Here is a 16,018-nt window from a genome sequence, read left to right as displayed (position 1 = left end):
AAGAGATAACTAGACAGTGAGAGGAAAAAAAACAGGATAGCCTTGGGAGGGCCCCGAACTTTATTCCAAATCCAAAGGGCTTTTTAGTCACAATGCCAAGGGGAGGAGCAAAGACCTCCCCCTTGCTAGGTACAGCCAAGTGTAGACGCTTCCAAACACCTGATACTCAGGCCCGTGGTCCAATCATCCTCTATGCAAACCTGCTGGGCAAAGCCACCAGGAAACCCAGGTGGGTTCCAACAGCTTTTTGAGAGGGTCTACATAGCTCTGGCTGTCCTGGAATTCAGCTCCCACCTTTTGAAGGGTTCTTATGAGAGGGATAAGAAAATATTAGATAGACCTAATTGACAGAAGAAACAGGATAGCTTCAGCAGGGCCTGGATCACTACCCAATGGCCCCTTCTGTTTATTCAAAAGGGCTTTTTATAACAATGTCAAGGGATGGGGCAAAAGACACTGCACAGCCAAGTGTAGACCCTTCCAAACAACTGGTAACCTTGCCCGTGTTCAAATCATCCCCTTATGCAGCCCTGCTGGGTAAAGCAAGCTCAGATTCTGGGACCCTGAGTAAGTTCTCACTAGGAAACCTCTGTGGTCCACCACAGCTGAACTCATTATGTATACCAGGCTGACCTTGACCTTGGAGAGATCCACTTGCCTCTGCCTCCCTGGGTTGGGATTAAAGGTGTACACCACCTTGTTTGATAAAGACCACCTTTGGGAAAAAATGTACAGGTAGTAAGAATATTCCTGTCACTGCATTCAGTTGTACAGAGCATCCTTGAGAAATTTGACCCTATGAAAAATTTAAATATACAGTGACCTAGACTTGTATTCCTAGCCACAGTAGCTTGTATTGTTTGTGTGGCTTTTGGTCACATTCTTTTTCAAGGTAGCAGTGAGTAGATTGATGTAAACAAGTATTTCACATACAGGTTAAGAATGAATTATTTTCTGGGCAATGATGGCGCACGCCTTTAATCCCAGCACTTGGGAGCCAGAGGCAGATGAATCTCTTGAGTTCCAGGCCAGCCTGGTCTATAAAGTGAGTTTCAGGACAGCCAGGGCTACACAGAGAAACCCTGTCTTGAAAAGCAAAAAAAAAAAAAAAAAAAAAAATCAAGAATGATTTACTTAGTGCTGGGGACACACTCAAAAGTAGAGCACATGGATTCAGTCTCCAGTAGCACAAAATCCCCACAAAACATCAAATGATGGCCGGGCTGTGGTGGCAGCGCATCTCTTTAATCCCAGCACTCGGGAGGCAGAGCCAGGCGGATCTCTGTGAGTTTAAGGCCAGCCTACAGAGTGAGATCCAGGACAGGCACCAAAACTACACAGAGAAAACCTGTCTTGAAAAACAAAACAAAAAAGAAAAAACGCATACATCAAATGACATATTATTAGGAGGGTAATAATGAACTTATAAGGAAGTTACTGTATTTAATAATATGTATGCGTGTTTTGCCTGCATGTATATATGCTCCACCTGCATGTCTGGTGCACACAGAGGTCAGATGTGGGTGTTGGATTTCCTGGAACTAGAATTAAGGATGGTCCTAGCCACCATGTGGGTGCTGGGAATGGAACCTCCTTCCTCTCTTAGAACATGTATTTATGTGTGTACGTATAGGTGTAACTGCCAGAAGGCTTTCTATCTCCTACAACTGGAGTTCCAGGCAGTTGGCAATATGGGTGCCACAAACCAGGGTCCTATCATAAGAGCAGCTCACACTCAGCCACTGAGCCGTCTCCAATCCTGTGACTGTCTTCTCATGTCAGCATAGAGATGTCTCATTCTACAGTTGTAATTCTACAATTCCTCTAGTGTATACTGAATCTGCCTTTATTGACAAGTCTGTCATCTTCAGTGTCCACCACTGTCATTTGCTGAATCCATTTCCTTCTGGTATGTCTGTATTTATTTTGGTTTTTTTTTTTTTTTTTTTTTTTTTTTTTTTTTTTTGGTTTTTCGAGACAGGGTTTCTCTGTGTAGCTTTGCGCCTTTCCTGGAACTCACTTGGTAGCCCAGGCTGGCCTCGAACTCACAGAGATCCGCCTGGCTCTGCCTCCCGAGTGCTGGGATTAAAGGCGTGCGCCACCACCGCCCGGCTTATTTTGGTTTTTGAGGCAGGGTCTCTCTGTAGTCCTGTTTGCCCTGGAACTCATCTTCCTGTTGTGGGAATTCGCTCTGCCAATGACCTTGGGGATCTCCACGATAGAGGCGTGGTTTTTTCTGGGTACCAACTGCTTAAAACTGAGGAAGGCAGTGGGGGGTGGGGAGCCCTTGTGCTCTCTTGGGGTGGTCAGACACTGGATGTTTGTTCCAGGCAGAACAGAGGAGGAAGACGACGACGACGATGATGACGGCCGTTTACTTTATTCTGTATCCGTGAGTGTATTTCTCCCCATTTGATATCTTAATAAATCCTTGAGACCCTTTAACAGGGTCTTATGGATTAGCTTAACATCCTCCTGCTTCTGCTGGGACTAAAGACCTGTGCTATCACACCCAGATGACCTTGAACTTCTGATCCTGCCTGCCACTCCTGAGTGCTGGGGTAACACCTGTACCACCACACCTGCTCTATGTCTTGCTGGAGATTTACCAACTGAACTGCATCACCAGCTCCTTATTCTTTTCTTCCAGGACAACCAGGGATACACAGAGAAACCCTGTCTACACACACACAAAACCAAAAACCAACCAAGGAATCAACAGACAAAAACACCAATAAAAAAAAAAATCTCCCTGGAATTCAGGTGTCATACATTTACAAACACTCATTTGCGATACTACGTGGTATGTTTTCGTGACAGTTTTCCAACCAGAAAATAGGTTATCCCTCATCGTTTAGATTTAAATTTGTGCTTTTATTTTTTATTTTCATTTATTTTATTTTTTTTTTTTGAGACAGGATCTTACTGTGTAGACCAGGCTGGCCTGAAACTCACACAGCCTCTGCCTCCCAAGTGCCAGGCTGCTTTTATTTTTGAGACAGTCTCAATGTGTTTGTTACCTGGCCTAGAACTCACTAGGCCTAAAATTGGCCTAGACCAGACTGGGCTGCTGGGATGCCAGGAGTGTGCCACCACAGCTATTTGTACTCAACTATCTTTCATCTAATTAGTAGTTGTCATATTAGAAAGGAACACGTTTCACATATCCCTGTTGTATTCCCGCACTATCTTAGTAACTTTGGTAGTTCCTGTGGAACTGGGATATGAGAGTGAACAGGAGGAAGGCGGCCTTGTTCTCCTGCAGTCGGTAACATCAGAAAATTATCTGCTCCTTCCTCGCCCGGGCCAGTGCTTGCGCAATCTGCGCCTGCGCACCACCACGCTTAGCGTCAGCAGCCCGCCCTGAAAGGGGCGGGGCTTGCAGCCGCGGACTAGAGGCCGACGGAAGTGCTCCGTGTTGTTGCCGGAAGTAGAGAGAAGGCTGTAATGGCGGCTGCGACAGAAGCTGAGGTGAGTACCCCCGGCCTCGCGCAGGGTTTTATCGGGGTGACGCCGGGGTGGGACATGAGGTGAGTCCAGGCGCGGCTCCTGGGGTGTCGGGCCCAGGCCCGGGCTGTGGCAGCAGGGGACGCCGAGCCTGAAGCCGGTTGTGACCGCAGGTGCCCGCGGACGGCGCGGAAGAGCGGCCCTCGGCGGCCGAAGAGCTGGCGGCGCAGAAGCGCGAGCAGAGACTGCGCAAGTTCCGCGAGCTGCATCTGAAGCGGGTGAGTGGCGGGGACACGGGCCAGGCCGGGCGTCCCGGGACCGGAAGATGCCGGCTGGAGGGTCTGAACTCACTCGGAGAGCGCTTTGACAGGCGTCGAAGGCCACTCCCGCTCGCTCCGCCCAGGCCCCACCCCCATGACTTAATTTATCTGGGGTAGATTAATTAGTTCTGTTCCTAACAGCTCCCCTGCCCCATGATTCTAACTTTCATTTTCATCTAGGGAAAAAATTCGCTAGAAATAGGAAGAAACTTTTTAGTAAGAGTTTCCTCACCTTAAAAACAACGAGCACACACTTGCCCTCTTTTCCAAGTTCAAACTCAAAAAGTGTAACATGCTGGTCGGTGGTGGCGCACGCCCTTAATCCCAGCACTCGGGAGGTAGAGGCAGGCGGATCTCTGTGAGTTCGAGGCCAGCCTGGTCTACAGAGTGAGTTCCAGGACAGTCAGGGCTACGCAGAGAAAGACTTGTCTCGAAAAACCAAACCAAAACAAAAAAGTATAGCTTACTTTTCATCTCTTGTTTGGATACCCACCCAAATCCTAAGCATGGCTGCCCAGACACTCTGAACATTATCATTCTTTCTCTGACGACAGCTCCTGCTCACTTCCCTGTGTGGCTACTTGCCCCCTGACCCCTTTTGCTGACCTGTTTATTTTTTTTGGAATGTAACTCAAAAGGCATGGCTATATCATTCTCTTACCTCCCTTCTCTGGGCACCTGCCAAGATTTACAGCTTGCTTGACTTGTTTTTTCTCTTGAACTTTGAGAAAATGGTCCTTAGGTTGCTGAGATGACTCAGTGGTTATAGGCCCTTGTACAAGTTTGGCCATCTGAATTTGATCCCTGGAACTCAGGTAACAGTGGAGGAGAGAATGCATTTATGATTGGTGTTTGTGTATGTGTGTGTGCTCAAGTGTCATGAAGTGCATGTAGATGACAGGAGCAAGTTAGTTTTCTCCTATCGTGTGTGTTAGCATTTAGGCATCTGTACTGGCCTGCCCTTAGGGTCCTGACAGGATATGTCCTCAGCTGCAGCCACTAAGAGCACCCCCTTTGTGCATTCACTACTTATAAATGGTGGGCCTTGCCCACCTCCCATCTCTTTTTCTTCCTTTGCTCTCTTCCCCAGGACCGGTCTCTGCCCTTCCCCCAATAATCCTCCCACGTTATATGGTGTGACTCCTTCCCACCCTTTTAAAGTTCCCACAATGTGGGTTCCAGGTATTGAAGTCATCTGGCTATGTGGCAGTCACCGTTACCCACTGAGCCAACTTGCTGGTTCAGAGGAACTATTTTTTTTAAAAAATGGTCTTTGAGCCTCCAAGAATATAAAACAAAACAAATAAATGGACCAGCACACCTCTGAAAGTTTACACTGTAAACAGTGGTTCTCAACCTTCCTAATGCTGCAACCTTTCAATACAGTTCCTCATGTGCTGTGGTGTGGTGCAGCGAGGGCACTTTGCCAACTTTTATTCTGCTAATAAAGGGACCACCCAACTGAACAGGCAAGGTCGACGGTGCCCTAGGGCCCTGGAGCAGCAGAGCTTTGCAGCCCAACAGTCTCATCCAGTGGTGTGCCTTTATACGTCTATTCCTGTGCCTAAAGTCATTGGGTGGCTTTCTATTGCTTGCAGCATTAAATGGGTCACTTAGTCACTGCAAGAAGACAGGGTCTACTTGGGTCCCTCTCCTGTTTTACCTGACTGTCTTTTGTCTTCCGTACAGAATGAAGCTCGTAAGTTAAATCACCAGGAAGTTGTGGAAGAAGATAAAAGACTTAAGTTACCTGCAAACTGGGAAGCCAAGAAAGCGCGTTTGGAGTGGGAGCTTCAGGAGGAAGAAAAGAAAAAGGTCAGGAAGCCCTAGTTGCTCCTTCATTGAGACAGGAGATCCTGGTAGCCGAGTAGGTGGGCAAGTCATTTACCTCAGGGAACCTTATTTCTTTTCTTTCTTTCTTTTTTGGCTTTTCAAGACAGGTTTTCTCTGTGTAGCTCTGACTGTCCTGGAACTCACAGAGATCTGCCTGCCTCTGTTTCCCAAGTTCTGCGATCAAAGTCGTGTGCCACCACTGCCTGGCTGAACCTTACTTTTTTTGTCTGTAGGACAAAGATTATAATAATGGTTACTTAAATGAATTATGAATTCTGTGAGTTAACATCTGCAAAATATTTATAACAGGTCTGACACCTGCTCTCTTCTGTTCTTGTTGATTTTAGTTTTATTACATTTTTGTTTGTATGTATGTGGGCACAAGAGTGGAGGTCAGAGGACAAATTATAGTTCTCTCCTTCCACTATGTGAGTCCTGATATAGAACTCAGGTGGTCATGATTGGCAGCAAACACTTTTTACCAACTGGGCTGCTGTGATGGTCTTATACTTGATACTTTGATTAGATTTTTCTTAATTTAAAGTAGGTCAAATAGCTGGGCATGGTGGGTCATGCCTATAGTTCCAGCACTTGTGAAGCTGAGGCAGGAGGATTTCTTTGAATTTGAGGCAATTCTGGGCTCAAAAAACCAAAACAAACAAAAATGAAGGCGAGCGTTGTGGGGCAGGTGGGTAGCGGCGCTGCCTGTCTTTCTAGGAGTGTGCGGCAAGAGGAGAAGACTACGAGAAAGTGAAGCTGCTGGAGATCAGTGCAGAAGATGCTGAGAGATGGGAGAGAAGGAAGAAGAGGAGGAACCCTGACCTGGGGTTTTCAGGTACAGCTAACTTGTGCTGACCTCTGCTTTACTGAATGGGCCTACTGGACCAAGGCTTCTGCTTTAGTGAGAGCACATGCCCATGGAACTTCATTCTTGGAATAGTCTAGGAGGCCAAGGAGAATGCTGGTGTGTCAAGGGAGAAGCCAGGGCCACCTGTCAGTCTGCTGGCTGCTTTGGTCCTTAGTGTAAAGTTAGCCTTTGTTGTTGCCATTTTGTTCTGTAGTTTCACTATGTATTTAGCCCAGGCAGTCTACAAACTCAGGGTCCTCCTGCCTCAACCTCCTGAGTGATGGGTTTAAGAAGTGTGCTGCCACCCCTGAAGAATTAGCCAGTCTTCCTTTCAACCCGTTCAGGGTAGAGGCTGTGCTTAGTGTAGTGTCTTGTGCCTGTAGGGCAATAATGATTTTGAGTTTTCTCTTGTAAGTAGTGCCTAGATAAGGACACAGATCACCTCTGATTCTCACTTTGTTTAGATTATGCTGCTGCCCAATTACGCCAGTATCACCGGCTGACCAAGCAGATCAAGCCTGACATGGAAAGCTATGAGCGGCAGAGGGAAAAGCAGTAAGTCCTTGGAATGCGAGGCTGTTCTGGGGAGGTGGGTGCAAGTAGATGTTTACAGACACTGTAAATACAAACTAGCTAAACTAGCTGTTTACTTACTTGAGACATTCCTACGGTGTGGATTGGGCTCTCCTTGTTCTCACAGCAATCCTCTGCCTCAATCTCCTGAGTGCTGGGATTACAGGTGTTTGCCAGCTTGCCTGAGCAGACTCAATTTAATAGTGATTTGTGGATTATCAGTGGCTGTCTTTTGATAGTCTCTGTTTTGATAATACTAGTTACTGTTCCCTCCATTGCATAGTAGTTAAGCCTTGATTTCCCTCGGAGACTTTCAGGTGGCAAACTCAGGTTATCAGGGCTAGGTGCTCTTGTAGGAGCTGAATGCTTTGGGGCTGGAGCAGGTCAGCTTTGTAAAGGACCAGATGGACTAAGGGCCTCAGTGTTCTTCATTCACAGCTGCTCAGAGCTGTGGCATGAAAGCAGAGAGGTTGTATGAGTAGGCTTGGCTGTGGCAGGTGGGCCAGACTCTTGTTTGTTTTTAAGACCAGGTTTCTCTGTGTAGCCCTGGCTGTCCTGGAACTCGGAGATCATCCTGCCTTGGTCTCCCAAGTACTGGGATTAAAGGTGTGTGCGGCAGCCGGGCGGTGGTGGCGCACGCCTTTAATCCCAGCACTCGGGAGGCAGAGGCAGGCAGATCTCTGTGAGTTCGAGGCCAGCCTGGGCTACCAAGTGAGTTCCAGGAAAGGCACAAAGCTACACAGAGAAACCCTGTCTCGAAAAACCAAAAAAAAAAAAAAAAAAAAAAAAAAGGTGTGTGCGGCTATGCCCAGCCAGGCTCCTTTCCTCTCCTTTCCTCTCCTCTCCTCTCCTCTCCTCTCTTCTCCCCTCCTCTCCTCTCCCCTCCTCTCCTCTCCCCTCCTCTCCTCTCCCCTCCCCTCCCCTCCCCTTTCTTTCTTTCTTTTCTTTTTTTTTGGGTGTGGGGAGACAGAGTTTCTCTGTGTAGCTCTGACTGTTCTGGAACTCACTCTGTAGGCCAGGCTGGTCTCTGCCTGCCCCTGCCTCTGCCTCTTAGTGCTGGGATTAAAGACTTGTGCTACCATGCCCAGCCAGGCTCCTGTTTTGATGCACAGAAATAACCTTAGACTCTTTGCTCCCAGCTCTTTGTGACCTTTGACAAGTCCTTTATATGCTGGCCACTCTATGCATCTGAAGAATGAAGCTGTTACTGTGTGAGCCAGACTGGCCTGGGACCCAGAGTCCTGCCTGGGGCTGGCTTTCTAGCAGACTCACCTAGCCTGGCTCATCTTTTCTGAGCCTGCATTTTCTTTCCTTCCTTTACCTTTGCTGTGTAAATAAGTATATTTATGCATCTCTCTTGTCACCAATACATGTATATTTATTGAAATTGGAGACTGGAGCACTCATGTCTGACTGGAAATCTTTCTTGCTGTCTTCTCAGTGGAGAAGATTTTTTCCCAACATCCAACAGTCTTCTCCATGGGACACATGTGCCTTCCTCAGAGGAAATTGACAGAATGGTTTTAGATCTGGAAAAGCAGTAAGTACTCAGTAGGGCAACCTGGAATGTTCTATACTTCATGAGAAAGTGCGTGGGATGTGGATCTGAGACTGATGTGCTCAGATGACTTGAAGATCACAGTGCTGATACAGCTCACTTCTGACCCCAAGTCTGATGGTTTTGAAGCTGAACAGTGAGTACAGGTTGAGCCCATAGGATTTGGAGATGGGGATATTGATATAATTGAACTGCAGTGGTGTCTGTTAGCTTTCTGTCACTGTAGCAAAATGCCTAAGGACTTATTTTGGCCCCTGGTTTTAGAGCTCTCAGTCCATTTTCTTGGGCCTGTGGTAGCACAGTGGATCATGGTAGAAGTACATGCTAGGAGGCCTAGTCAGCCTGTGAGGACTAGGAAGCAGGCAGATTGGTAGGGAGAAGGGGAGTCCTAATGTCCTTTCAAGGGCACACCCATAGGACCACCTTCCTCTTTAAGCCCCACTTAAGGTTCCAGTACCTTCTAGTATCCCTGTCAGCTGGACCAGGCCTTCAGTACCAAGGCCTGGGTTAGGTGTCCAGTCCAAACTTAAAGCATTTAATAGTTGTGCCTGTTTAAGACGGGCCTCATGTTGTAGCCCAGCCTGGGATGGAACTCAAGTAGTGCTGAGATGAGAGAGAGAGAGAGAGAGAGAGAGAGAGAGAGAGAGAGAGAGAGAGAGAGCGCGCGCGAGCGAGCGCCTGTGTGCCTGTGTGCCTGCATGCTTCTGTCAGTCTCTACCTGGCCATATTTATTTATTATGTTTTAATTGTTCTTTTTTTAGATAGAATTTCACTATGTAGACCAGGCAGGCCTCAAACTCACAGAGATCCTTCTACCACTGCCTCCAGAGTGCCTGACCATTTTTATTTCTGATGAAGAGGACAACATTTATGCGTTAGGACCATACAGATGGTCCAGGGTGCAGTGGTGTGTACCACACACTTTGCCCAGTGCTTGGCATCACTGATAGAATTGTTAGGGTGCTTCACCCCAAAGTCACACTTTTTTGTCCCTACTTTTAGCATCTTTAGAAGCATTCTTTTTGTTTTGGATTTTTGAGACAGGTTCTGTTATATAGCCTAGGCTGGTCTCCCAACAGGTGGCTGTCCTCCAGCCTCTGTCTCCCAATTGCTCAGAGTACAGGTATGGGCTACCGTGAAGACGTTCCGAAGTGCTGTGAGCAGAGGCTCTAGTTGCTGGATCTCATCGCTCACACTAAGGGTCTGCTAATGAGATCACCGTCTGATGAAAGCTGTGCCTGCTTTTTTGTCCCCCAAGGTGTTTTAGTATGAATGCTGATTCTCTCCTGAACTTTTTGTTCATTTTTTAAGCTCAAAGAAGGCGGCAGTTAGACCAGCTGTGGTGGTCACCGCCTTCATTCCTAGGGTTTGGGAGGCAGAGGCAGGCAGATCCTTGAGTTTGAGCATGAAGAGGCCTGGGGAAGGTGATTCTGAACCTCCTAACTCCCTTCCTTCCCCCAGAATTGAAAAGAGAGACAAATACAGCCGAAGACGTCCTTACAATGATGATGCCGACATCGACTACATCAATGAAAGGAACGCCAAGTTCAACAAGAAGGCGGAGAGGTTCTACGGGAAGTACACAGCTGAGATCAAGCAGAACCTGGAGAGAGGGACAGCTGTGTGAGCCCTGGGAAACCGCACAGAAGCTGAAAAAGGAATTGGAGGCTTCTGCTGGCAGATTCAAACTTCCAGTGTGTCCGTAATGAGAGCTTACCCTGTGCCTCCCACCCGGCATTCTGAAATAAATGTCTTTTCTCACCCTCACTTACACATGCATATGTCCACGTTTTTGTGCTTGGATGTAAGATGTATTTCTTGTAGTGATGTTGTTTTGTAACAATCTAATTTGTATAAATCCTAATTATTATTTTTCTATGTATTTTAAATGTGCATAACCGTGTGTAACCTTTGAATCATTTGGGGCTTAGATGGTTTGTGTGCAGAGGGGCAGTCGCTGCTGCTTTGAATGTTATTAGGAAGTGGATAGAAGCTACAGCTGGACTTTGAGGCTGGCCAGGTGAGGACTGAGAAACAGGCCTCAAGACACATGCTCCTGGAGTTCTGGCACTGTCTGCTGGGGCTGGAGTCAGAGGTCATGACTGTCAGCCTGCACATTCCCTTTTTAAAGAACAATAAACTGCTTTGGAATAGAGTCATGAATGATGTCTAATTTAAAACAAGGCATGTGTGCATGGCGGACACTTCACAAGCACAGGAACAGTTGTTCCACATTTCAACATAAAGGGCCAAAGGTCAGCTCAGTTTCATGTCTCAGAAAGACAAAGACTTAAAAACTTCTTAGCAGCTGTCCAGTTCCTCTCTGTTGGCTGAAATGCTAAGTAATTAGGAAATTCCAATTTAAACCTAAAAAGTGGGTATGGTTGCTTACATCCTTAATCTCAGCACTCAGCAGGTAGAGGCAAGTGGATCTCTTGAGTTCTAGGCTAGCCTGCACTAGTGAGACCTGGTCTTAGAAAACAAAACCAAACCCCAAGCCAGAACTCAGCACATTCCACAAATGCTTCACTTTTAATGTTTGAAGGTAGCAGAGGCCAGCCTGGTCTACAGAGCTAGTCCAGGACAGGCTCCAAAGCTACAGAGAAACCCTGTTTCGAAAAACCAAAAAAAAAAAAAAAAAAAAAAAAAAAAAAAAGATTAAAATGGTGGATGGAAATGCCTCTGGGCATGCTCGGCATGTGCCATCAAGTTTTATCTGAGAACAGAGGCAGTTTGGAAGCTGCAGTGACAATGGTGTCTTCCCTGGATGTGCTCACCTAGCTTAGTCGTTAACATACCGGCTTTGTACCTGACCTAGGAAGGAAAGTGTCACTACCTGCTTCATGCACCCATGACTCACCCAGTGACCTAGATACCACTGCTCTGAGGCAAAGCAGAGGTTGGTAGCTGTGGTGGTTTGAAAGAAAATGGTCCCCAAAGGGAGTGGCACTATTGGGAGGTGTGGCTCTGTTGGAGTGGGTATGGCCCTGTTGGAGGAAGTGTGTCACTGTGGGGGCGGGCTTTGAGGTTTCCTATGTTCAGGATACTGCCTAGTTGACTTCCTGCTGCCTGCAAGGTGTAGCACTCAGCTACCCCAGCACCACCTCTGCCTGCTCGCCGCCATGCTCCCTGCCGTGATGATAATGGACTGAATCTCTGAAACTGTAAGTGAGCCACCCCAATTCAATGTTTTCTGTAGCAAGCTTTCTTGTTGGACTCCCTTTGCACTGCCAACCCCCAAATAATGACATGGAGACTTCTTATTAATTATGAAAGCTCGACCTTTAGTTTAGGCTTGTCCCCAAATAGGTCTTACAACTTAAATTAACCTGTTTCTATCAATTTACATTCAGCTACATGGCTTTTTACCTCCCCTCCATTCTGCATGTCTGACTTGGTCCATGTCTCACTGGCATCTCCGTGGTTCCAGGTTCATCTCTAATTTTCCTTCTCTTCCTGGAAATCCTGCCTAGCCTCTCCTGCCTACCTATTGGCCATTCAGCTCTTTATTAAGACAATCAGAAGGTGCCTTGGCAAAGACATATCTTCACAGTGCACAAAAAGATTATCCCACAACAGTTTTCTTTCTAAGAGTCGTTGTGGTCATGGTGTCTCTTCCCAGCAATGAAAATCCTAACTAACACACATGCAATAAAAACTTAAAAATTTATTTGGTCTGTGGTTTGTTTTTTCTTGTGTGTGTGTGTGTGTGTGTGTGTGTGTGTGTGTGTGTGTGTACTACTGCCTGTGTCTGGGAATGTGTGGAGGTCAGAGAACAACTTTCTGGAATTGGTTTTCTCCTGGACTCATATGTAGGTTGTTAGGCTTGGCAGCAACCACTTTTTCCCATTGAGCACACACTGACACACACATGCACACACACATTCTCTCTCTCTCTCTCTCTCTCTCTCTCTCTCTCTCTCTATATATATATATATATGTATATATATATATATATATATATATATATATATCCCTCTCTCACACACAAATGCACACACAGATACTCAGACACCCACAGACACAATAGCCCCTCTACACTAGCCAGCACATACTCATAAACACAACATCCCTAAATTAATATGCAAACCCACACATACTCAGACACTTACACACAAACATGCACTCACACATACAGAAACTTACTAACACAGTAACACACACAATCATATAAAGACACACCCACATCCACCTACATACACACAAAGACACACACACTGACACACATTCACCCATATATACTCCTACACATAAACACATATACATACAACTCACACATAGTCACAAACACTCCCACTCTCACACACTCACACAGACACACATGTTTTCATGAACACACACTCAATGTGAAGCTTGTAAAGTTTAGATTATTTGGAAATCCTGCCTTCATACTTGTCATTTAAAAAAAAATTTGTTATTTATTTTGGGTATGTGGGTTTTTTGCCCATATGTTTGTCTGTGCACCATGTGTGTGCCTGGTGTTCAAGAGGCCAGAAGAGAGTGTTGGGTCCCCTAGAACCACCAGTGCGTGTGGGAATTGAACCTGGTCCTCTTCAAGAGCAGCCTGTGCCCTTTACCACTGAGCTTCCACCCCAGTCCCACACTTGCCATTCATTTTTGTTTTTGTTTTTTGAGACAGGGTTTCTCTGTGTATCACAGGCTGTCTTGGATCTTTCTATGTAGACCAGGCTGGCCTCAAACTCAGAGATCTGCCTGCCTCTGCCTCGTGAGTGCTGGGATTAAAGGTGTGCAACACCACGGCCCAACACACACTTAATCTTACATATATGTCAGGACCTATTTGGGCCACAATGTAATTACAGCTTATAGCATTTGATAATTCAGATCTCAACCCACTGGAGGAATGGTTCTCAGATGGGGTACCCCGGCGTCAGCAAGGCTTACAGGTCACTGACTCTGAAAACTTGGATCTCAACCCACCGGAGGAATGATTCTCAGATGGGGTACCCCGTCAGCAAGGCTTACAGGTCACTGACTCTGAAAACTTGGATCTCAACCCACCGGAGGAATGATTCTCAGATGGGGTACCCCGTCAGCAAGGCTTACAGATCACTGACTCTGAAAACTTGGATCTCATCTGTAATTCCACTTGTGCAGTAACAGCTATGGTGTCTTCCCATTGCCATGCATTTTCATGTAATGTGTGCATGGAATCTCATGATTACATCTCAATGTTATAGGCACACATATTTGTGGATGGTCAGCAAGATGACTTCTCATTTAGCGGAATAATTTTGATATATAGAAAATATACTAGGATATGCTTCATAACTAGATCTATTGTCCCACGAGGACTGTAGACACTTAAAAGCCACACTGTTCCTTTTGCTCAGACTAACACAAGAAAATAATAATTTCTCCTCATCTTAAGACTAACTGCACACAATTAGCTCATTTTTTTTTTTAACCTCAGAGCAAGTTCAAACTAGACTAAAGGCCTTTGTAAATAGATCATAAGTTTAAAACTTTACAATTACGCACAAGATCAGAGTTGCAGGTGTCTAACCAAGGTTATTACACAAAGTACCTAAGAAAAGCATGCCAATTCTTCACTTGCCAAGTCTGTTGATAAAGAGCTTTGTCTCAAAGTTTGTCACACTGGGCACTGCACCCCCTCCCTCTGGTCACAGTTTTACTCCTGAAACCTTGAAACCTTGTGCTGCCCATGGCAAATGCCTCAGCTACTTATGGCTTACCCTAGGAATGTGCTTTTGACCAATGAGAGGTAACTTTTTGGTTTTTCAAGACAGGGTTTCTCTGTGTAGCTTTGTGCCTTTCCTGGAACTCACTTCATGGCCCAGTCTGGCCTCGAACTCACAGAGATCTGCCTGCCTCTGCCTCTTGAGTGCTGGGATTAAAGGCGTGTGCCACCACCACCCGGCAAATACTTCAACCCAAGTTTAGTTCCCATGTGTGGCAGCTCACAGCCACCTGTAACTCCAGCTCCCTGGGGGTCTGACACTCTCTTCTGAACTCTGTGAGCTCCTGCACTCAAATATCCACAGACCCACACATGTACACACATATATGCATAATTAAAAGTTAAATAAGTCTAAATAAATAAATAAATAAAATGCCAAAAAGAAAAGAGTGTTAAGAGGATGTAGAAGAATAGGAATCATGAACACTGTAACGGGAGTGTTCTTCAAATGGTTACATGTGGAATTATCAGAATATAACAATTCCCTTCCTAGTTAGAACACACCTAAATACATTCAATCTTATTGCTACAAAAACTTGTAAATGAATGCTCACAGCAATATTATTTATAATACCAAAAAAAATAAAGCATCCATCAATGAATGGATAGATAAAATGTGGTATATCTAGGTCAGAGGATATTATTCAGTCATGAAAAGGATCAAAGTACTGATATTCACTACGACATGGATAAATCTTGAAAATATTTTACTAACTAATAAAGGAAGTCTCACACACACAAGACTACACATGCTGCATGATTGCATTTATGTGGACTGATCAGAATACCTCCATACAGAGGTAGATTAAGGGTCACTAGGGGTTGGGTGAGGTGGGTGAGGGAGTGATGGGGAGCTGCTGCCAATAGGCTTGGGGTTTCCTTTTGGGGTGATGAAAATGCTCTAGAATTATACTGTGGTGATGGTTGCACAACCCCGTGAATACTAAAAACCACCGAACTGTGTGCTTTAAAAGGGTCAATTTTATGGCCAGTGAATTACACGTCAATAAAGTTGCTATGGTTTCTGTCTGTGACTGTTGTGGAATATTACTTTAACTGTGCAAAGATATATTACATTTGTTTATGCTGCAGAATATTACTTTAACTATGTAAAGATGTGCTGCATTTGTTTCACCTTGCCTGCCTAAGACACACCTGATTGGTCTGATAAAAAGCTGAGTGGCCAATAGTTAGGCAGAAGAGGGATAGGCGGGGCTTGTGGGCAGAGAGAATAAATCGGAGGAGGAATCTAGGCTCGAGAGGAACAAGAGGAGAAGGAGGAGAGAATGAGAGGAAAGGAGAAGGAATGAGGAACGAGGGAGAACGAGAGGGACACACCCAGGGCCAGAAGCCAGGCAGCCACAGGCCAGTCATGGAGACAGCAGGAAACTAAGACATAAAGAAAGAAAGGTGAAAAGCCCCAAGGCAAAATGTAGATAAAGAGAAACAGATTAAGTTATAAGAGCTAGCCAGAAATGAGCCTAAACCAAGGCCAAGCTTTCATAACTAATTATAAGTATCTGTGTCATGATTTGGGAGATGGTCAGTGGACCAAAAAAAAAAAAAAAAAAGCTTGCTATGGGGCTGGAGAGATGGCTCAGTGGTTAAGGGCACTGGCTGCTCTTCCAGAGGTCCTGAGTTCAATTCCCTGCAACCACCTGGTGGCTCAAAACCATCCATAATGAGATCTGGTGCCCTCTTCTGGCCTGCACGCATAC

The 16,018-nt window shown here is 45.8% G+C and overlaps 1 protein-coding gene across 1 annotated transcript; it reads left to right on the top strand.

Moving 5' to 3' along the window:
- The first annotated feature begins 3,339 nt into the window (after positions 1–3,339).
- Syf2 (SYF2 pre-mRNA splicing factor) lies at positions 3,340–10,733 on the top strand. Its single transcript, XM_052717688.1, has 7 exons — positions 3,340–3,471; positions 3,621–3,725; positions 5,457–5,582; positions 6,318–6,435; positions 6,912–7,002; positions 8,462–8,560; positions 10,040–10,733. Exons 1-7 carry the CDS (start codon positions 3,448–3,450, stop codon positions 10,203–10,205), a joined length of 729 nt encoding a protein of 242 aa, XP_052573648.1. The 5' UTR covers positions 3,340–3,447; the 3' UTR covers positions 10,206–10,733.
- The last annotated feature ends 5,285 nt before the right edge of the window (positions 10,734–16,018 follow it).

This window comes from Peromyscus californicus, unplaced genomic scaffold (genome assembly GCF_007827085.1).
Source record: "Peromyscus californicus insignis strain IS unplaced genomic scaffold, ASM782708v3 Scaffold_5__1_contigs__length_169319896, whole genome shotgun sequence".
Classification (NCBI taxonomy): Eukaryota; Metazoa; Chordata; class Mammalia; order Rodentia; family Cricetidae; genus Peromyscus; species Peromyscus californicus.
The sequence above is the reverse complement of the archived record's forward strand: the minus strand, read 5'-3'. Positions and strand labels throughout refer to the sequence as shown.